Genomic DNA, 22939 nt, shown 5'->3' on the forward strand with positions numbered 1-22939 from the left:
GAGAACCTCAGGGTGTTATTGGCTCAGGGGACTTCTAAGGTCCCACTGAAAGAAAGGTCTGGCCTAGCCAATCGGTTACCTTCTCCAATCACACACTGGTTTCTAAGACAGAGACAGCATGGCAGTCACTTTGTTCCTTTTAATCACTAGGAGCCTCTGGTCTATATTGAGCATGCCCCAAGTTGCTTTTCTCGCGTGTCCTTGAGTGGTAGTCACCAGCCTCCTACTTCTTAGCTTTGGCTTTCTTTCCTTTATTGGCCTTACTAGCCTTAGGAGAGTCCTCTAAGGCTGCTGGGCCAGTGGTGATACAGGGAAGCGGGGGTGGAGGAGCATTGAGACTGAGTGTTTTCTTCTGCAGCCTCAGGTCCAGGATGTCAAAGGCTGCCTGGATCTCGTACTGTAGAAGCTCCTGCAGGCACGCAATCTGGATATGGATGGCTTCACTGACCAGACGCTCCAGAGCCTGCAAGATACACACCAGTGAGCATGCTTGGAGGACAGCCAAGGCTCATCCTCCTTCTCCTGTCAGTGCTGGCTCTTCCTGGTGGTGGCCATCTTCTCTGGACACACCTCTCTCCCTCACTGCAGCTCACTGCTTCCGCCCTTCCCACTGTCAAGTTCAGGGTAACAATCTCCTTGTTGTGTGTCACTCATCCCTCACATGCTTCTGGAACCATAAGCCGGTGACAACTCATAATTCGTGTGGCCATAGTAAGCTCCTCCCATGTACCTCTCAGTTCTAGTCACTACACTGGAGGGTACAGACAGAGCTTTAGAGAGTAGACTTACCTCCCGACCAGCCAGCTATAAGAATATGAGCTCAGCCCCCATTTACCATTCTAACAGGACACACTATGACCCCTTTCACATTCCTGACCTGCAGTGTCCTAGAGATATGCGAAAGGAGAAGTTGTGCGTGATATCTGGAGATGATGAAGGATATATTTTGGGGGTATGCTGTTGTTTGTAATATGTACTTAAAATCTGGTGTACTGTTCATCCCAGAGTATTCCCTGAATTTTACTTCAATATAAAAATAATGTTCTTCCCCAGCATTAGGTAAAGATTGGACTCCGCAAAGAAGTGTACTTGTCACGTGGTGCTGGGTGTCAAATGTCTCCCTTGGGCTCAGTGCGAGGGAGCCCAAGCTCTGCCAGAGAGCCCTAAGGAAGGTCAAAGGGATCTGAAAGGCATGGTGGAGCAGTGTTGGGAGCAGGAGTTGCTATCAAGCAGCCTTTCCTTGGCCTAGCCTACAGACTCCAAGGTATCATAGAGAAAGGTCCCTTAAGGACCTGGGGACAGGGACCTGGGGACAGGGACCTGGAGACAGGCTGTTCCTGAGCTTCCTCAACTCCCACCAGATGTCTGTTTGTTTGTGACTGAGTCAAGATTGGCCTTGAACTCCTGATTCCCCTGCCTTTACTTCCTGAGTGCTAGGATGGTAGATGTGCACTTCCATGCCTGGCTACCTGTGTTGGCTGTCTTCATGTACTTAGATCGCATGGTCTTGTCCTGTTACCATGTACCAGGAGCCTTGGCCCTGGATGAGTGTCATCCAACCTGCTAGGTTATTATTATTTTAGCAATTTCTCATACATAGTTTTGAACTTTAAAGGAATATTTACTTCTTTGGCTGACAAATCAGAAGCCCAAACTAACCAAACAACAATGGAACCCTTCACAACAAACTGTCTAAATCCTGGTTCTCCCTAATGATATACAGACAAAGGGCACTTAGATATCTCCCATCAGCTCAGAGAGCCATGCTACTTTGATGACACACTCAGTGGTATCTGTGTCCAGTCAACAACAATGGGAAAAACTCAGACTTCAGGGTCAGCAGGCCTCAACCCACTATGAACTCTACTCCACCATAGCTTGGTGGCATTGGGAAAATGATGTTCTCTAGCCCTATTATGTCACCACAGAGATGGGGACAGAGTTTCTACTCTACAGGAATGTTGTGCAATGATGTGCATGCAAAGTCTGTGGGAAATGCTAGATGCCTATGTGGCCTTCTGTCTTCACTACCAGTGCACATAGTGAAGGAGGCTTGGGAGTGAGTCCTGCCTGCTGTGTCTCAGAGATCCTGTGGCAGAGCCTCACCTCTTTCCTCAGGGTTGGATGGGGCTGCAGCTGCCCTGGAGCTTCCTCAACCCCAAAGGCCTTCTGCAGCATCTGTGCCTGCTCCATGCGCAGTGTCTCCTTCAGCATCAGCACATTTGCGCGCTTCTCCACCTCAGCCGTGCTCAGCTCAGCTACCTGCTGCTCATGCCTCCACACATCCCTGTCTGTGCCGTCCGTCAGTGGAAGGGGCTGGGGTGGTGCACATATTTGCTCATGAGCGACTGTCAGGTTGACCTCCTGATCCTGGCTCAGGACATACTGGTAGAGTCTATAGTGTCTGATGAAAGTGTTATGGGAATAGTCACAGAGGGCCAGCAGGTGGGTGACATTAAACTGCTTCTGGTAATCTCGGAGCTTCTTCCCCAGTATTGTCACAGCCTCTGTGATGGAGCAGCCTGTGGGGAAAGAGCAGTAGAGTACAGAGTGTCAATTGGGCTGTGAACCCAGGCTCGACCTCAGAGCCTGCATCTTGACTCTGATTCTCCAGCACCACGCACTAGCTCCCAAGGGCTCTGGAGTGCGGCTCATTTCCCATGCATTTCTTCCATGGTAACTTGTATTTACTGCACTTTCTCTTAGGAACTATTTCATCCTTTTTGTCCTTAGGCTCCTGCTCTGACTTGCTCCAACTGTGCTTTGCACAGTTTCAACGTTCAATTCCTCAGAAAGGAAAAGGCAGAGCAACAAGGGGTCTCTGCTGTTTGTGGAGAAGGTGGTGACTGGAGATGTGTCCAGGTCACCTTGATAATGGGGACTTGGGGGCAGAGCTGGACAAATAGGGTTCACCTCACCCAGAGTCAGCTCTGAGAACACCAACGGTGAAGCTCGGAGAGAGATCAGTTCTCTCCCATCCCTCCCCATGCCCAAGCCCTCTAGGTGCCTTGGTGCAATGGTTGGAAGCAGACCTCCACTCAGGCGGTGCCAGGACTTGACACAGGAATTGGTTCCTGAAGGGTCATGGCAGACTGCTGTGCATGTCTTAGGCAGAGCAAGCAAGATATGGCTTAAGAACACAACCCTCATATAACCAGGAGAGCCAGTTCTCATAGATGCCATGGCTAAACACAGTGAGCTTAGTCATGTGTCTCCTTGCCCTCTGTATGAGGCCAATGCAGGGCCACACATGCTTAGAATGCAAGTCCCTTTAGTGGCTATAGAAATCAAGTCCTGGATGCAGGAGCCTGGCTTTTTCCTAAAGTTGGGGTGACTCAGCATATCTCTTCTTTAACTCTTCCCAACATCCCTTATTCCCCTGGCTTTAGAGGAACCTTCACTCTGCCCTTCCCCACCTTCTATAAATGGGTGTCTTGGCTCTGCTCATAGGGTCATGTTGAAAGTTTGCCATCTTAGGTCTCCACCTACTCTGGACTTCTCTGGGCTGTGTTGTTCCATGTGGGAATATTGACCATTAATTATCTCATGAAACTGAGGACCAAGGGAAGAGGTAGTGTTGCTTTAAAAACAGCAGGTAGGCAGGGGCCAGCTTTGCTGAGAGCCTCGTTAGGGGCTCTGGGGAGATTGTCTGGTGTATTTTTACATCTGTGGCTGGTACCAAACCCCACAGATTCAACTTAAGGGAAGAAGGGCTTCTTGTATTTTGGCTCATTTTCGGAGGTTTTTCAGTCTGTCACAGTGGGGAAGCTATGGAAGGCAGAGCATTGAGGCTGTAACTGTGACAGTATAGGTGTGAAGTGGAGTTTAGTCAAGTGAGAGTGTACCAGAAAGCAGACAGAGCACAGTGCTGGGACAGGCATTGGATGCCACCTTCAAAGGTCCATGCTCAGTACTGCAGCCAGTTAGATCCATCTCCTAAAGTGTCCACCGTGACTCACTGGGAAGTGAACATTCCAAACACGACTCTTTAGGAGACATTTCAGATTTAGACTGTTAACGCCCGGGCTCCACAGGTGAGTGGGAAGGGAGGTGGCTACAGGCTGAAGCTGGGTGTAGGCAAACCCCTTCATGCAGAGCAGAGCAGAGCAGAGCAGAGCAGAGCAGAGCAGAGCAGAGCAGAGCAGAGCAGAGCAGAGCAGAGCAGAGCAGAGCAGAGCAGAGCAGAGCAGAGCAGAGCAGAACAAGTTCAATTCTAAGAGCTGTGCTCTGTCTTAGGGAAAGGCCCTGGCTTGGATGAGTGTCCTTCCAAGACACTCATTCTGACCCTTCCTAGCTGGGGCACCAGCAACTTTCCATTGAATGTAAAGTTGTGGGTTGTATATATTTACTTAAAGGCTTGTTGGAGCTTCCTGTGAGCTAACATATGCATTTGCCTCTCCTAGAGCTACAGGGCAGAGAGCCACGGATGATACAGAGGTCATTTGATAAAAGTTTGCCTCCCTCTTTCCTTCCTCCTTGGCTCCCTCCTCCCTCCTTCTTTCATTGCTTCTGCTATCTCTCTTTTCTCCCTCAACCCCCACCTTCTGTTCTCTCCTTTCCTGTCTTCACCCTTCCTATCTTCAACTTCCTTCTGAGCTCCTCCTGCCCTTATTCCAAGGTCAATCTGTCAATCTGTCAATCTGTTGACAAGTTTATGAACAGCCACTGCCCATCCTGTAAGAAGGTACTGTGCTGGGTGCTGGTAGTGCTATGATTAAAAAGTCACACCTCTACCCATGAAGAGTGGGAAGTAGAAGCCAATGCCATGGTGTCCAACAAGGAAAGGATTGGGCTGGAGGAACTCTCAGATGACTGCACTCTGAGAAGAAGGGATTGGCCAGCAGCTTTGTTCTGGCTAAAAGAGGCAGGGCTAGGGAGGGAGGTTAGTCCAGTGTGGAGAGAAAGAGCTGAGCAAACAACAGCATGGCTCAGGTTGGGGGCAAGATGGGTCCAGAACAGTAGAGTCAGATAGACCGTAGCAAGTGTTGGCAGCAAAGGAGGTAGCAAGCAAATGGAAGGGACCCATGGGCCATGCTCAATCGCTATGGCTTAAATATTAGGAGCAGACACTTAGGGACATCTGAGCAGCAGATTCGAGGTGAGCAGAAATGAGTTTTTGGAGGTGGGAGTGGGGTATCTGTGAGCAGGAGCAGCAGGCCATGATGGAGAGAGGAACTGACGCTTAGGGATTGGCTTGGAGCAAGCACTGATCTGGTTCACCAACCAGAGGCTCTTGGCAGCTGCCACCTGGGGAACAGTGACTGCACCAATGTCTAGTGTCCCTCGCTACCCTATTCTTGTCTGAGCTGGGAATTTGAGTATAGAAGACTCCTCTACTGCAAAGGCAGCCAATGGACAACAGCAGCATCCCCTGGGAACACAGTGAGGCTAGCATCTGTGCTCCACGGAGCAGCTGGCACCTCACCTGGGTACTGGCCTGGCTCCATCTTGCTGTGTCTTCTTTTGCGGCTACTTGCCTGAGCAACTCTGCTGTGTCTATCACCTGTATCCACTGCATTTCTTGTGGTTGTAACCTAAATCCCTGACAGGGGCAACTGGAAGGTTGGGTCGGGATTACAGTTTTAGTCCTTCACAGTAGGAGAAGCATGGTGAAATGGGACAGTCGGTGCTGTAGGAGTACAGAGCAGAGGTTATTTCATTTGGTGGCACTCAGGAAGTGAGATGAGAGTGGAACCAAAGGCAGACATCCCCTTCAAAGGCCCTCTCCTTTGAAGTGACTACCTCCACCCAATCTACTTGCTCCTCCTAAAGGCTTCACAGCCTCTAAAATAGGGCCAGAGCTGGGGACTGAGTAGTCAAAACATAAGCCTGTGCAAGGCACTACATATTCAAACCCTAACAGCATCCAACTTCCCTGGCCTCTTTTTTGCTATTCTTTTGTGTTCCTCTGACACACACACTTTCTTTTCTTTCCTCTTTCTTTTTAACAATCTTATGTACTGGGCTACATAAAGCAATTTTCATACAAGCACATAATACACTTCGAATATCTCTCATCCTGTTGCCTTTCCCCCTCCCACCCCTCCCTCTCCACCTGTCCCGTGGTTTTTCCTAGTCACTATTGCTTCCACTTTAGTGCCATAGTGCATCTCTGACGTTGACTCCACAACAAATACATGAACAGTGAAGCAAAGGAAAGACAAAGAACCTAGATAGGAACCCATGCAGCTAGGGCGAGAGAATCTAAAAGAATACACTGGAGAACAGACTGCTTCTTCAGCACCCAGTGCTAACAAGTCTAGATATCCACATGCAGAACGAAACTAGATTCCTATCTCTTGCATATTAGTTTATTAAAACTCCAAATGAGTCAAGGGGACACACCTTCAATGGGACAAAAAAAAATTGATCTCTAACTATATTCTGAAGCTGAGCTCTGCCAGCAACCCTGATCCTTAGCATTAATTTTTTTCCTTCTGGGTTTCTTGAGCATCACAGACATCCTGGTTAGTGGAAAGGAAGGACTAGACCCAGTGGGACCCTTGACTGTGCCTCTCAGTTTTGCACTTTAGAATCCCTGGGACTGTCTAGAATGCAGATAGTTCCCTACAAACACAGCCCTGTCTCATCCATGTCAGAAGGTGAGGACTGGTTCCCAGGGCAGGGCTGCTTTTAGAATTTCTTCTTTGCATCTGGGATCAAAGCCAGGAGTTCTCAGCCTCTGGCTACAAGGTGACCAGCAGGAACACAGAGCCTCTCCTCTCCATGATCGCTTCCAGGTCATCACCCTCCTGCTGCTGGGGCCTTTCCTACATGGGCGTGAGTCTGGGGCTGCTCAGACTTGTAGGCATATTGACAAATTCAGTTCATCTTTTGGAGAGGGTGGTAGTGGTTGAAAAAATGACGTGAAATAGGCAGTCTTGGCTACTTTGAGGGCACATGCATACTGCAAATTGTCAAGAGATGAGGATGCAAGTATAAACACTTGCAGTTCCTTCAAGGCCCAGGACGAGAAAAGCAAGAAGTACGGAAGGGGTGGCGAGAGGATGTGTGTGGATGCCGAAGATTGGGAGGTGAGGGGTTCCTCAAGCTGAAGGAACACATAGAATCCTTAAGTTCCTCCCAGCTAAGCGCTACAGTGTAGCTCCAGGGCCCTCCGGGTAGTGAAGCAAGAGGAGGTTGAGTGGGCTTCAGACTGAGAATGACAGCCAAGTCGAGGGACCACCAGACAGGTGTCCGAGGTGAGTGCCAGGAAGTCATTAAAGCTGGCCTGCAGGCCTGGGTGAATCACTGTAAGTGGTGAACCTTCATGAGGTAAGCCATCAGTCAGAACTTCTCGAGGATCCTCATGATGAACTTGCCAGAAGGTGCTCTGTTCTGCCTGCAGCCTGGCCTGGTTCAGCAGTGCACAGCATGGGGGCCCTGCCCCTCTATGTGGGTGGCCATGTCTACTGCTTTCCCCAAGGCCATTTCGTCCTCTTCAGCCCCAGCAGCCACACACAGAATTCAGATTTGCATCGTGACATCTGTTAGGCCCAGCCATGTCTGAATCTTCCTGAGATTGATGCAGCTTTCTTGAAAGGTAAGGAAACTGTAGTGAAGCCTTTGCCTGGGTCAACAAGAATCCCGAGTTGACTCTGAACTCCACCAGAGACACTGTCTGGGCTCAGTAGACCTTGTCCCTCGCTGCTGTGAGGTGCACAGTTGGCTCCTTGTGTCCTAGTGACTCAGCATGGAGGGATTAAGCCGCAGAAGTCTCTGGTAGAGGCAGGCAGAGCTGGGCCTGCACACTGCTCTTCAATAACAGGGAGTGGCCTTCATTTGCATTGGCCACTGGGAACTTCCTGAAGTCTGTCCCCAAACCCCTGGAGGCCCACACCTGTGAGGAGGAGCAGAGTGGAGGAGGAGAGGAATGATGGGAGAAGGGTGTGGGGGAGGATCTGCCGATGGCAACACAAGAGCTGGCTCCAGCATTGGGCATAAAAGACCTGGAAGGGGAGCACTGCCGTCTCCAAAGCAGCACAGGAGAGGAGCCCAGCCTGAGGGTGGGGAGGACCTAGGACTGGTGAAGAGGGGCTGATCTTTCTGGATGGGTACCGGATGACTTAGGTGTCTCCAACACGATAGTCTGGTTGCCTTGTTTTGGATCCAAGGCAGAAGAGTCAAGCCAGGACACAACCTGACAACTTGACTTTCCCAGTGCTTGAGTAGCAGAGGCTGGCCTGAGAAGAGGAAGGCAGACGGGAGCTCAGGCTCATCACCCTCTATCCAGCTCCACTCTGTGTTCAGCAGCATCTGAAATCCATGCGGTGGCTACCAAGGCAGTATTATCCTCAGGGTTGGAGGACACAGCATCACATCATATCTACCCTGTGTCACTTGGGCCCCTCAATCCCCTCTCAGCTCAGGGAGGCTCACACTGACCCATGGGGCACGTTGAGGCTCAGAGAGAGGCTGAGAGATTCACTCAAATACACACAGTTGAGGACTGGCAGAGTCAGAATTCAACCCAAGCCACTTGTCTCTTAAGCAGCTTCAAGCTCCGTTTGTAGACGTTTAGAGGTGGATGCAAGAAAGAAGGTTGTTCTGCAGTGAGTACTATCTCAGAGATGCAGGGTCTGAGCCAAAGACCTCAAAAATAAACTGGTCCAAGGAAACTGAGCAGCCTAGTCATCAACAAGGTGGAGAGAACGCAATGACTTTCAAATCATCTATCTGGACCAAGGGACCTTGTTCTATAAAGTTAGGTCCAGAAAAAAAGATGGGACCCTTCCCAACCCAGGGACCAGAGCCTAGCATTGGAGTCAGTTTCAACTCCTAACCTGGGGAAGGAACATATTTCTTCTACTTCTTGCTCCTGCCCCTTGAGGCTTCTTGTGGTTAGAAATGTCTCTGAATGTAGCTAGCCACAGTCTCTGAGGAAAGGAAGGGATAAGCCAGGGCAGGAGACATCATTCTGCGGTTGCCCTGGGAGTATGACTGTGCCTGCTCTGCTGACCAATGGCGGGAGAACACATGGCATTTTTAGATGACACCTGTGAGATGTCTCCACCTTTGCCTGGCCCCATTTCCATGTCATCTGTCTATGCCTAGGTCTCTAAGATGCTGGCTCCCTTTCTCTTTGGGGCGAGTAGTTCCCTGAGGAATGCGCCCTCCACCCCCCCCCCTGCAGGGACAGGAGACTGGGTAGTCTGGTTCCAACCCCCCACCCCCAGGGAAGACCTTCAGGATCCCTCGTAGGCTGCCAGGCTGAAACGTCCCCTGTGCCCTGGCCTTAGGATTGAGGACCAACCACATATCAGTCATTTCCACCCCCATGGTTGACAGTCACTGTGCCTCCCCCACACTGAGCTCAGGATGGCTTTGACGTTGGGGAGCTGAGCTCAGAGTCTGACTTCTCTGCAGATCGCAGATCGGCTCAGTGAGAGCCCAGGCTGAGGAGTCAGAAAGATGCGGCTCACACCTGGTCGCAGCGTGTCCTCACTCGCACTGGTGATTCTCTTTAGAAATCAGTGCTTTTATCTGGAAAATGGAGCCAATAAAAATCTTGCCTTGTCAGGCCCAAAGAGAGTGACTTGTCTCAAGGCTTCCCATAGTGATAAATCATGTGCTCGTGTGTGTTCATCCTTGTCCTCCTCCTTAGGTCTCCACCAGTACCTCCCTGGGGATAATCTTGAATGTGTATCTCTAGAGGTGTGGCACCAGGTTAGGCACTGAGTCCTGGACACAGAGTGACCTCCATCCGGTGCCTCAGTGGGAGATGGGACATGGGTGGCAAGAGAGAGGATTCTAAAGTGTGCCTTTGGATGGGTTGGGAATAGATCAGGTGGCCTCCTGGATCCCTTTCCACACTAAGAAGCTGTGGGGGATTTCCACGAAGCTGACAGTCCCCTGAGCCATAATGGGCTGCAGTGGGGGCTGGGAGCCATGCTCTGCAGTGTACCACAGCTTAGGAAGGGAGTCCCAACTCTGCAACATCTTAACTATCACCCCTGTCTGAGAGGAAAACACCCAAATAGTCCTCCTGTGTCAAGAACATGACTCTATCCAGTCTGCCAATCAGATACGTTGTACACCAGCTCTCCCCTCAATGCTGGGGCTTCGGCTGGCTGAGGAAAGACAGGAATAAGACAGAAAGGATCACAGTCAAGAGCTGGAGGACCGGCCGGCAGGTGACCTGCACATATGTCCGTAAGTGACGTGCATAGTTTGTTCTTTCAGTCTGGCCCGAGACACAGACTCCTCTGAACTCCTCCTGCTGGTGGCTGGTATCAGTCCCCATGCTCATGCAGGTGACCCAGTTACAAGCACATACCCAGGCATCTAACCCAGCCCTTATGCCAACTTCCCATTCCACTTGAGGAAGGGGTCTCTCTGAGGCTACCGGTCTACCTCTCGGGCCTGCCATCCACTGCATGTGCTCAAGGTCCTTGACCCAAATGCAACGTCAACAGGTAGGGCGTGTCAGACACAGACCTAGATTCAAATCTTGAACCCATTTACCCCAGGTGCATTCTTAGGAGAGTTAAGCTCCCTGGGCCTCAATGTCTCCCCTTGAAGACACTGCCTTTCGTATCAGACCTCAGGGAAGATGGTTGATGCCACAAGTAACGCTAGGCTTTTCCTAGCTACTCTTGCCAGGATGAATGGTCAGGCCAGGGAACAAGAATGTCTTGGCGGCAATCCTGCCGACATAGTTAGCAGTGACCCCACTTTGCACAGTGGTTGAGTATCTCACCCTCACCCACCCTGAACGGTTCTTCTTTTCTTTTAATATGGACTCTTGTGGTATAATCAAGATGGCTTCCACCTCAAAAACCTCCTGTCTCTAGCTCCCAAGTTCTGGGATTATAGACATATGTCATAATATAGACATATCACCTCACCTGGCTTTCTTCTTCAAATTTATACATTGAATACCTAACTTCCACCCCAAAGAGCTTGAACTGTTTTGTTTTGTTTATGGAATAAGGCTTTTAAAGTAGGTGGGGTTAAATGATGTCATAGAGTCTGAACAAGGCCTTATATGAGAAGGAGTGGACACGTGCAGAAGGGGACCATGGGAGGACATGGGAGGTAATGGCAGCTAGCGGTCAAAGAGAATAGTCTTAGAAACAGGACTACCAATACCGCCTCTCGGACTTGCAGCCTCCAAAACAGTAAGGAATCTGATGAATGTTGCTGACTTTTATGGTCTATGGCCATTGCAAGGGTGGCCTGAAGTGTGCCATTCATCCAGAGGAATGTCTGAAGTGAGAGTTGTCAGTTTGTCCCAAAAACATTTCACATCTCCACCAAAGGCCTCGGTGGAAACCTTGGCAAAGAAACTAACTCTATCTCATATCTTTATCCTAGCCTGGACTGAGGCCCCTGCTCAGTCTGTCCCAGGCAGCAGGAAATGACATCTGTTCTCTGCTTTGCTGGCCTGGGTACTGCAGATGAGGGTACAGAACTTGTGCCTGGCCATGAGTAGCCTGGGTGGAAGAGCCATGCTGGGTAGCCTGATAAGTCATTGCTTACTCCAGGTCTGGGTTGCTGGGGACAGGCAGGTGACTGCCTTCCCACCCTCTGGTGGCCTGGTGACATTTCCTGGAGAATCAGGAGTGGCATGGGTGGAACTACAGATGCCAGGACCATGATACATACTCTGCTCTGCCTCTATCAACCGGTTCTCTAGTCTGCCTTCCTCCCAGCCCCAGGATTTTGTGGCCAGGCAGTAGGACAGGGGGGTCTTCCACTTCATGTGTCCATATTGTTGTGGTGACAAAATGTGGAAGCAGGTAGTTGGCTGGGGAAGAGTCCTCCAGGCAAGCAGAGAGCAGGGGCTGCTGCAGATGAAATAGAGGTGACCCAGGCTACCCCAGCTCGCTTCATCTCTCCTTCTTGCCCATGGCTTCCTGAGCGGCCACATATCTGTAGTTCCCTCTTTTCTCCTGAGCCTCCTATGCCCTTTCCTGCCATTCTCCTTCCACCAGGATGTGCCTGACTGGAAGAACTCTGCCACTTGACCCCCCGGGTTGATGATCTCACCCTAAGCCCAGGAGGCAGCTGGAGGTGAGTTGTCCGGCCTTCCCGGAGGCTGGCCCAAGAAGGTGCCAAGTACAGACCTCTTTCTTCTAGCCTGGAATCGAGGCCAGAAGATCCTGGGAGCCCTCTGCCAGGATGGAATCAGCTTATGCTTTTGAATAAAGGGCCGCCCTTTCCCTCCCAGAGCTGGGCTCGATTGGGCAAGGAGATAAGCTGAGTTGGCAGCCATCCTGGCAGGGCTCTGAATCACTGTTGTGCAAACACAGCCCCTCCTTAAACGCTGCCTGCCAATGCCCTCATCTGTCGTGCAACCATCCTTAGCCTAGGCTACCCACAACAAAGCACCCCAGGAAAGTCACCTGCCAAGAAGAGCAGCAGCCAGTGTGGATGTCAGCCGGAACAGAAACTCTGATGGTGCCCACCTGTGGTCCCCACTGCCTGCATCCTATGCCAACACCTGTCATTGGTGTGATGTACCTAGGAGAGGCTGGGGCAGGATGCAGGATGGAGACTCGGGTGCCCTCATCAGGACAGTGCACACTTTCTTCACTCATGCAGGTAGGTGGTGGTGTTTGTGTGCATGTTTACCAGGCTAGGTCATGGCCCATGGCAGCTGGATTAGAAGGCATTTGGAGATTTCCTGGGCTTCCTTTGTGCTGACCCATAACCTGAACTCATCTGCAGATGAAAGGAAGATAACCAACACCTTGTCTGGCTCCTTATCCTGAGCCATTAGCTTTTCACTTAGTCCAGTGCACTTCACAGAACATCCAGCAGTGACTGGCCAGGGGTGTGCAGAGACAAAGCTGGAGTTAACAAACACACCCTCTGTCTGCATTGGTGTTTTCTCTGCCGGTGAGACCCCAGGAGCTCCTAATAGGCGAAGGCTAAGTTCACTTGAAGAAGCCAGCAGAATGACTGACTGCTTCAAATATAATTATGTGGGACAGGAAAAAAAAGACATTTATGCAAGAGCACTACTGTCTGATTACCGGTTCCATCTGACCCAAGGAGTTGGTAGGATAGATCTCCATGCCCAGGAAACAATACCAGGCCGTGATGCTGGAGGGCCATAATAGAATGGACCATGCTTGTCTGGTTTATCTCGAACCATAGGGAAAGTTTAAAAGGTTAGCAGCTGTAGGGAAAAAAGCAGCAACTCACTTTGATAAAAGACTTCAAAGTGTGGTCAGTGACTGTCCAAGTCAGCCCAGCTTCAAGACTTTTAACAGAGCAAATGCTGCCTCTGGCTTGCAATTTTTTTCTGTTCATTCCTTTCAGCTTCCTCCCACTACTTTAAGTTGTTGATATGGTTAATTTTCTGTTATTCGGAATTCTGTCTACTTCAGCTTTGCTTCATGTCCAATAAGGGGTGAGTGGCATAGAGACTTCTGATCAGCTTCCTGCGTTTCATGGATTTGGCCCCTGAAGTGTGATCATCACAAGAGACACTGTGCACGGTGTGGAAGTGCAGTCACCTCCTTACTACATAGAGAGATGTCTTTATTGCATTTGTGAAAGAGAAAGTGTATCTATCAGGCTTTTAGCTCTTTTAAGAGCCAAGTGGACAGGGTCACATGAGCTGGCGTGTGTGTGTGTGTGTGTGTGTGTGTGTGCATTCGAGTGCACATGTGCATGTGTTCATGGTGTGCAGGCCTATACGTGCATGTATGGAGGCCAGAGATGAATGCTGGATGTCTTTCTTAGTTGTTTATCTTTTTGAGACAAGGTCTCTCATTGAACTGAATCTTACCATTTTGCTAGCAAGTCCCTAGGATCTACCTGACTCCAAACCTTTTACTCACTAACTCCTGGTTCTGGGGTTGTAGACAGACACCTCAAAGCCCTGCCTTTCTGTGGTTGCTGAGGCCCCCAGCTGAGGTCCTCACACTGGGTCAGCAAGCAACCTATCAAACGAAACAGTTTTCCTAGCCCAACTTTTAAGAATTTTTATTTTTATTTTTATTTTTTGCAGGTTTCCCATTTGGGATCACGACCCATCAGTGAGCCTGGGTGTCTGGGTCAGATGTGACCAGAAGGGAGAGAAAAGGGAGACCAAGATCAGGACTATTGTTGGGCACAGTTGAGGCGGAACACTCCATCGCTCCAGCAAAGCGGCGGAGACAGAAGTCAGTGAATCATACACAATCATACAGAAGGCCCAGAGTTCTGAATGCGTGGCTGGTTCAGGGAACAGGTGAGGTTGTCAGGGTGAACAGCACACCAGCAGTGGGGATGATGGAAACACTTGGCTGCCATGCTGGCGAGAGTCTTCCGGCTTACAGCCAAGCACAGCTTCTGGAGTGCTTTCCACTTGTGACCCTTTTGTACCCTCACCAAATTTATTTTGAGACTGAGTCTCACCTTGTAGCCCTGGCTGCTCTGGGACTCACTGTGTACACTGCGTTCACCATGCTGGCCACGTGCTTTCATAGTCCCCATCTACCTCTGCCTCTCAAGTGCTGAGATCAAGGTGTTCGACACCATCCCCAGCTTTATGCCCTCCAAGTTTAACACAACTCCAGCTATGTCGCCAAATAAAGTAGGAGCACATATCAAACACTTACCCATTATGAATATTATATTTCAGACATTTTTCAGTAGATGCAATTTTACAATTGATTAACTATTACATCAAATTTACATATTAATGAGAACAATCTACTTGATTATTTAAATATAAAAAAAGAAATTTTGGATGAATATTTGATACTGTGGTATATAGAATATTTTCAACGTTTTTCAGATTCAATGAATATTTTGACTTCACAGTGCTGTGAATACTTGCTTCAAATAAATACGTAGTCCAAAATGACAGAAGTGTATCCAGGGCCCTTTCAGGAACTGGTAGAAAACTTGCCCTAATCTCAAACCAAAATCATTGAATGATATTCCTATGAAACTTAAGCCAGCAACTCAAATAGCGATTTAAAAAAAAAGCCAAACCTTCTAATACAGCGCAACCCAAAGATGCCCTGGTGTGATGCACACTGAAGAATGACAGAGGGAAATGTACTCTTCACTTTTAGTAATTAAGTCATTATATTTCCTTAGTGGTCCTGCAGTGACCAGCTCACTTCTGAAAGGACACCCTCTGAGGAGCACAGCCATTGTGGAATTGACCTGCTGTCCCAGGACACAGGTCATGAAAGGCTCCAGGGAGGGTGTTGATACACTTGGGCAAAGGAAAGTAATGCCCTGAGCATCTGGGGGGCAGTGTGGAGTGCTATTAGATGTGCAGGCATGGAGATCAGGGGTGGGGAGCAGAGCCCAGGGCTGTACTGTTTCTGAGCACAGCACCTCTGGAGAGGCCCCTGGCTCCTGAGAGCTCCCACATGCCCTCGGTGACACTCTTTACCTTTGGTTTCCTTGAGCAGCTCTTCTGTGAACTTGACCACCTGGACCACCTCGACCCATGGGAAGCCTTTGCCCACAGCAAAGATGACGCTGTCATAGAGGGTGTCCAGCAGTATGCTCTGGCGCGCATCCCTCAGCTCATCAAACTCCTCCCAGTTCAGGAGCCTCCGCAGGTGCTGTCGCCCCTGGGGTTTCTGCAGGGTAAAGGAGACAATGTCATCACTGGACAGGACATTGACATGGGTCACACGTACATCCTGAGACTAACCAGGCATGTGGGGGCAGCTGTGCCTCCCCTTTTCTGGGGACTTGTTCTTTTGGGTGTACTCCCATGTGTGTTGGTACACGTGTGTGTGTGTGTGTGTGTGTGTGTGTGTGTGTGTGTGTGTGTGTACTCATGTGTGGGGGAGTGTGAGGGGAAGCCTCAGGTTGTCAGTCATCACTCATAGTCCACTTTGGGTTTGGGATGGGTCTCTCACTAGCATGGGACTTGCCATGCTCCGTACCTCTTACCACCCTTGCTTTGGGAGTATAAAGCTTTGGCACCACCCAAGGGTACCTAGGAAATACACTCTGGGGATCAGACTCAGTCAGGTCCTTGTGCTTGTGTGGCAAGCACTCAGCCAGTTTAGCTCTCTCCCCCAAACCATTTATTCTTTCTACGAACATTTCTTTCTTTGAGGGTTCTCATGCTTGCCAGTGCAGCCCCAGGTTTGTATACCTCCTATAAGCCTCAGGCTTTTGAACTATGGTTTCCCCCTTTCTGTTCCCTAAAACATGTTCATTTCTCTCCAAGGCTACTTTCTACTGGCTGACCTGATGCACTCATGCCAGAGTGTAAATGACTGACGAAGAAGAGGTTTAATAAGGTGATGTTTAACTTGATGGAAGCTCAGGTGCTCTTGTGGGCTGCGAGAAGACTGATAGGTTAAACTTTCCCCCCTCAGTGTTCTGTAGCCTTTCTAGAAGGGTTGTATAGGAGAAGCAAGAGCCCATTCAATGCCAAGAAACAGGGAGCTGTAGAGACCTGCCATACGCAGGAGTTCTGCTCCCCGGGGTAAGGAGGCTCTGAGTGGAGGAACCAAGGAGAGCAATGGCAGACACTATGGCAGTGAACCTAGAGCCCTGTTCTTAGCCCCAGTAGTTTCTGTTTACCACTTTCCTCTGAGCCATGCAGCCCCTCCCAGAAGCTCCCATCAGCAAGAGACCTTTTGCCCCCCACCCCCCCACACACACATACATGTGAGACACTGATCCAGAGGGCTGCTGGGGTCCAACGTAGCAGACGGCAGGCACTGTCTCTTCCTCCCTCCCCTATCCCAGGCTGTCTGGTCCACAGCCTAGACTTCCCTGTGGGACCCAAACAGCCTATGACTCTAGAATTCCAGCCTCAAGCATCCTTGCACCAGATTCAGGAGCAGCGACTCTGGAATTCCAGCCTCAAGCATCCATTGTGCCCTCAGAGATGATGTGCTGTGATGTTAGAGGTGCCACTCAAGGAGACAGCATCCACGAGCCTCACTGGAACACCTCCCCACCATATCCACTGGAGCAAAGGTCTCTAAGAACCCAGATCTTCACCTGAAACTGGAAGACTTCCTTCACTCCCTGGGGTGTTAGGAGTGCCATGGTCCTGACTCCTCCCAGTTGCTAGGAGACCTCACTGGGACTTACTGGGTTCCCGGAACCCTGGCAAAGAAGGCTGGCTTTGTTATGTCATGGGGTCCCTGGGCTCTTTCTAGTTCCTTTCATCCTGGTCCTTTGGATGTCCATGCACCTTGTGTATCTGTTCAGGGATGCCCTCTTCTCCCGTCAGCCTCAGCTGTCAATCTGTTTATGTGCATGAACGAGCGTGTATGCTTGTATACACACACACACACACACACACACACACACACACACACACACACACTCCTTCATTCTATACATCCTGATAACTACAGCCTAGGTTTTCCTGTCCTTCTACAGGTCAGACTTGATCTCCATACCAACCTTCACATACTTGCATCCATTTAGGATCTAACCCAGCCTGCACCCCCCTACCCCCTGCCCAGTGGTTTCCATAATCCTGTGTTTTCAATATCATGAATTTGCTTGGAGGACCCAGAAAGCAGTTAAGCAAGAGTGCCCCAATTGCTCTGCACAAGCACTACATGCTAGAAGGGAGGAGTCAGGCTTTCTCCTGGACTCCCCTTCCCTGGTAGCCCCTGGGAACCTAAGGGACAACTACGGCTCTCCCCTTTCTCACTGCCCATGTCCAGAGCCCCAGTCTGCTTGGGAATGATGTTCTCTCACATGCTTGTTGGTTCTCTGTCAACCTGACATAAGCTAAGGGTTCCTGGGACCCTTAACTGAGAAAATGTCTCCATCAGATTGACCAATAGGCAAGTCTGTGGGGCATTTTCTCGATTAATGGTTGATGTGAGAGGCCCCAGACCACTAGAGGTGGTGCCATCCCTGAGCAGATGGCTCTGGAATGTATTTTTTTTTTTTTTTTTTTTTTGGTTTTTCGAGACAGGGTTTCTCTGTGTAGCCCTGGCTGTCCTGGCACTCACTTTGTAGACCAGGCTGGCCTCGAACTCAGAAATCCGCCTGCCTCTGCCTCCCGAGTGCTGGGATTAAAGGCGTGCGCCACCACGCCCGGCTGGAATGTATTTTTAAAAAGGAAAGCTGAGAAAGCCATAAGAAGCCAGGCAGTGGGCACGATTTCTCCATTGTCTCTGGTTTAGTTCCTGCCTCCAGGTTCCTGCTTTGACTTTCTGCCTTGGCTTCTCTCAATCATGGACTGTGTCCTATAAGCCAAATAACCTATTCTTCCCCAAGTTGGTTTGTCAGTGTTTTATCACAGCAACAGAAAGCTAACTGTGATACTTGGTCACCACCAAGGGAGGGTGGAGGAAGGGATCTTTATCTTTTCCCATTGCCTCTAAATGCACCCTGATCCTTCCCCTGACTTCTAGCCAGGAGAATTTAAAATGGCTATGTTCTACATCTTGCTGTGCTGGGGGTGGGGGGCTGAGCTTCTCACTGGAGATCTCTAAACTTTCTTTTATGTTAACCATGCCCCAGAGCCCCCGAACAAATATATATGTGTTATCAATTATGTAGATTTGGCTGGGCCATGGTCTGTAGGCATTTAATCAGACTCCAAGCAAGGTGCTGCTAAGTGGCACATAGTAGGTCTTTGACCTGAAGCCAGCTCACTGTGAACAGGGGAAGGTCAGGAAAGGGTTTTAGGAACAAGATACAAAGCCAGAGCACACACCCTTTGCCTTTTCTTTCTCGCTCTTCCTAATTGGAACACAGATACGTGGTGAGGCTTCATCAAGGCTGTAGCCAATGGGAACCAGGCTGGCTTAGTAGGAGAACCATTGCAAAAACCATTTCCCCCTTTCCTTTGCTGTCTTCCCATTAGGAGTGCAGAGATGACTGTCTAGCATCAGGAATCATGCTGTAAGTACAAGACTGAAACTCCCACCATGGGTTCCCGAAGGACATCAAGGCCATTGCGTCTTCGTTGACTGCCTGACAAGACTGTCCCAGATGAAAGACAAGGAGGGAATACCTCGCATGTCTGGATTCAGCTGTTGGTGTTTGGGCTTAGAGTTCCCAGCAGCTCCACTCAACCCTCAGTGCTGCAGGTTTGCTTTTCTGAGACTCCTGGTGGGTCAAAAGAGGTCATCTGGAGGTGGGCCAAGCAAAGGGGAGGGGCTCTTGTTCACAGAAAGCAAAGTGATTTTCCAGAACCAGGAAGTGGAGGTTCCGAAGCTTCAGGATGTCTCTCCTGTCACCCATGTGAGCTGCATGACCACTTCCTGTAAGGACCCTGAGAAAGTGACAGTCTGGCAGTCATCATGGGAGAGTTTTTTTTTTTAAGACTGGAGGAGGCTGGGAAATCTGCTCCTTGACACAAAAGCAGTGCCACCAAGGGCAGAACATGTGGTGCTGATGTGGGTCCATCCCACCTGAGCACATCCTCTCAACATCAATTCAACCTGCTAGAGTTTGAAGCTTATGAAGCAGGTGGGATCCTTCTTGGTCCCAGGGAAGGACAAAGTGACTGTGTCCATTTGGTTTTGTAGCTGGGATGGGAGACAAGCAGCCCAGAGAGGCATCTCTGGAATAGTCACCCTCAGTATTTCCTTTCTTCATCTACATGCTTACTCAAAAAATGGTCCCTGAACATGAAGAAATGTTTGGCCACATTAGAAATGAGCAGTGATTCCTGCAGTGTAGTCACATTCATTTGGGGAAGCATAACTCCTGGCAAGTGCTGGGAAAAGATGCAGGCACTGGAGAACATAGCTTGTGTGTGCCAACTCATACATGCTGTGCACTAAGGGGTGTCCCTTGCCCCCTCCTTCCTGTGTTGAAGTCCTTAGTACTTCAGAATGCAAGTATGCTTGCACATAGGATCTTTAAGATATAGTGAAGGTAAATGAGAGCTTTAGGATGGATCCTCATCCAATCTGGACACCTTGATTTTGAACTCCCAAACTCAGGAAATGAGAAGTATGCGACCATATTGGAAGGGAGCAACAGACATAGAAAGACCATCCATGTGAGGTCATAGATATCTGAAAGTCAGCAAGGGATGCCCTAGAAAGAACTAGTCTTGTGGACACTTGACTTTGGACACCCAACCTCCAGAACCAATGACATGTCTGCTCTTTGAGTCCTTTGGTGTATAGCATCCTGTTACAACAGCATAAGCAGACATACAGTGTATATGGGATGGTTGGGATGAGGTATGTGTGGGTCAAGGAGCTAGAGCCAGGAATTGGAGCCAAGCAATTGCTGTGCCTCCTGTAGAGAAGACAGCATTCACCCACAACTTGAAGAGAAGAGAGTGTGGAAAGGGAACTGGAAGGAAGAGTCAGGAAACAGGATGGTCTGCCATTGCAAAAACCAAGCATCATATGTGGCTTCTACTGAGTCTTTGTCATTGAATGCTCACTGAGTCTTATGGGACCATCCAAGAAGACTGATGTAATCTAGGGTGAATCTGGATTTCCTAATTCTGGGTCCACCTCCTTGTCCCCATCTCTGATTTATTTAGGCTCATGGTTTCACAGGTGTTATCCAATGGTCACTCTAGATTCTAGTCCAGTATTGAAGCAGGGCATCATGGTGGTAAACACAGAATTTAGCAAAGATGCTAACCTTTATAGTAGCCAACGAAGGGCAGTGGGGTGAGGGGATGCTAGGACAGAATACCATGGGCATACTCCCTATTGGCCTACTTCCTCCTCTTGCCCTACCTCCTAAACTGTCGATTTTCTATATTTGTATACACTGTCATGTGCTTCGGAGCCTCCGTTCGCAGGCTTGCTTGGTGTCTTAGTTTGGGTTTCATTGCTATGAAGACACACCACGACTATTGCAACTCTTATAAAGGCAAATATTTAATTGGAGCTGGCTTACAGTTTCAGAGATTCAGTCCATTATCTTCATGGTGGGAAGCATGGCAGCGTGCACATAGACTTCGTTCTGGAGGAGCCAAGAGTTCTGCATCTTGATCTGAAGGGCAGGCAGAAAGAGATTCTCTTTCTATGGGCAGCCAGGAGGAGGGTCTCTTCAGAACTGGGTGGAGCCTAAGAATAGGACCTCCAAGTCTGCTCCCACAGTGGCCCACTTCCTCCAAGACCACACCTATTCTAACAAGTCCATACCTAGTGGTGTCACTTTCTACAGGCCAAGCATATTCAAACCATCACGCTTGGCTTCAGTGGTTTTGTTTTTTCTCTGTGTACAGTGACTTTGTGACTGTTGCTGTGACTCTCTAGAATAGCATTCTTAGATACCAGTGGCCTTGCATACTTTGCAGAAGTTCAGTAGGTAGACATGAAACAAGCAGATGCAGACTGAGCTTCCTTCTTGTTGTCCATGTTTTGGAAGAATCTCAGCTAAAGCCTATGAGATCTAAAAACCTTCGTTGTAACTTAGCAAAATGCTTCAGGTTAACCCAGCCAGCACAATATGAGTGAACCCCCCCCCAGTGGCCCACATCTATGCCCATTTGATCACAGGGATGACACGATGTTCCTGTCACCCAGAAGGAAACCCTCTTTGATTTCATTGTTGAAATGACCTGGCTGGAGTGAATGCATGACAGCTCAGCTTCTGCCTCTCAAAGGCGACATCACCAGGACTTCTCACAGGTGGCTCTTTCCCTCCGCTGAGCAGAATAATGAGGTGCAGGTCACAGTTCACCCCTTTCCTCCTGGCAACTATGGACATAAACTGGGACAATTTTGCAAAGCCGAGATTGTTTCGTCTTCAGAGAGAGTGGATCTGATTGTTGCAGGCTTCTATCATGTCCCCACAGGTGTGGTCAACAGACAACCAATATGGCTGACTCGGTCTGAAGTGAGTAATGGGAGCCTTCAGTGGGGAAGCCAGATGTCAGCTGGTGGATCGGAGGAGCAGGTGAGAGGTCCCCCAATACCTGAGAAAAGCAATCAGGGAAGGAAGGATTGATTTGGGCTCATAGTTTGAATATAATGTCTGTCATAGTAGGGAAGGCTTAAGGGAAACAAGCCCAGAGCCCCAGCCCGTGGAATAGTGCCACCCACATTTAGGATGGGATTTCCCACCTTAATAAACTCTATCCAGAAACTCTCTCACGAACATGCCCAGAGGTTGTTTCCATGATGATCCTACACTCCACTAAGTAAATAATCAAGATCTCCCATCACACCATCCCATATGATGCCTCCTGTTTCTCTGCCAATCTGCCTTGGGCTGGTGTCCCACAACTCCCCTCTTCCCTCTTAGTCCTCCAGCTTATGCATCACCAGGGCTGTGGTCACTGCTAGGGCTGAAGTCAAATGGGGACCTCTGGTGCTTGAAGACTCCTTGTGAACACACAGCAACATTCTGCTGTTCTCACCAGCCTCCTCTCGGGCCGAGGGCCAGAAGCCATTTGTGTAACTGCACAAAGCTAATTATTCTCTCTGCAGATGGTGAACCCCACTAATCCTCTTGGGCTCCTTATAATCCAGCTCTCCTGGAAGCTGCTGAGGTGGTGAGTCCTCCGTGTGAGAGGGCCGGTGGCTGGGCAGAGAGTTCTGGAAGCCACCAGAGACCGTCCAGAGGCATGTCCAGAGGGCCCATCAAAAAACCAGTGGGGAGAAGGTCAGCATCTGCCTCAGCCTGACCTTGATTAGCCGTTCCCTGGGCTCAGAGAGCCAAGCCATGCCCAAGTGCTCCCTGGAGGACGGTGAGTGGGTGGCCACCTGTGAGGTGAGCCACTGCGGGGGTTGGTGGGTAAGAAGACTGACTCTGGGAAGTCCTAGAAAATGGGGAGGCTTTTCTGCTGCAGATGCTGATGGCGACACAAGGCCCCACTGCCTCCCCGCTGCCTGCTGAGCTGGGAGCTGATCATGTTGAAACAGGGTGCTGTTACAGCAGCTGAGTTTCAGGTTCCTGCCAGTTGATTTATGGGTGTCAGTGCTGCAGCCTGTCCGGTCCTCCCACCTGGACCTGCAGGGGGAATGATGCAGTTGCTAGAGCCAGCGAGAGGAAAATTCCTTCCCAGGACACTAGGGTCCCACAGTGGAAGGAGGGGGTATCAGCTGGTCCTGCAGGAGTG

The 22939-nt window shown here is 49.8% G+C and overlaps 1 protein-coding gene across 1 annotated transcript; it reads right to left on the reverse strand.

Moving 5' to 3' along the window:
* Positions 1 to 128: 128 nt before the first annotated feature.
* CUNH8orf74 (chromosome unknown C8orf74 homolog) lies at positions 129 to 16990 on the reverse strand. Its single transcript, XM_021182347.2, has 4 exons — positions 16927 to 16990; positions 15347 to 15539; positions 2107 to 2522; positions 129 to 463 (listed from the first exon to the last, which is right to left on the reverse strand). Exons 1-4 carry the CDS (start codon positions 16972 to 16974, stop codon positions 224 to 226), a joined length of 897 nt encoding a protein of 298 aa, XP_021038006.1. The 5' UTR covers positions 16975 to 16990; the 3' UTR covers positions 129 to 223.
* Positions 16991 to 22939: the final 5949 nt, after the last annotated feature.

Source organism: Mus caroli, unplaced genomic scaffold (genome assembly GCF_978045245.1).
Source record: "Mus caroli unplaced genomic scaffold, Mus_caroli_1 scaffold_12, whole genome shotgun sequence".
NCBI classification, from domain to species: Eukaryota; Metazoa; Chordata; class Mammalia; order Rodentia; family Muridae; genus Mus; species Mus caroli.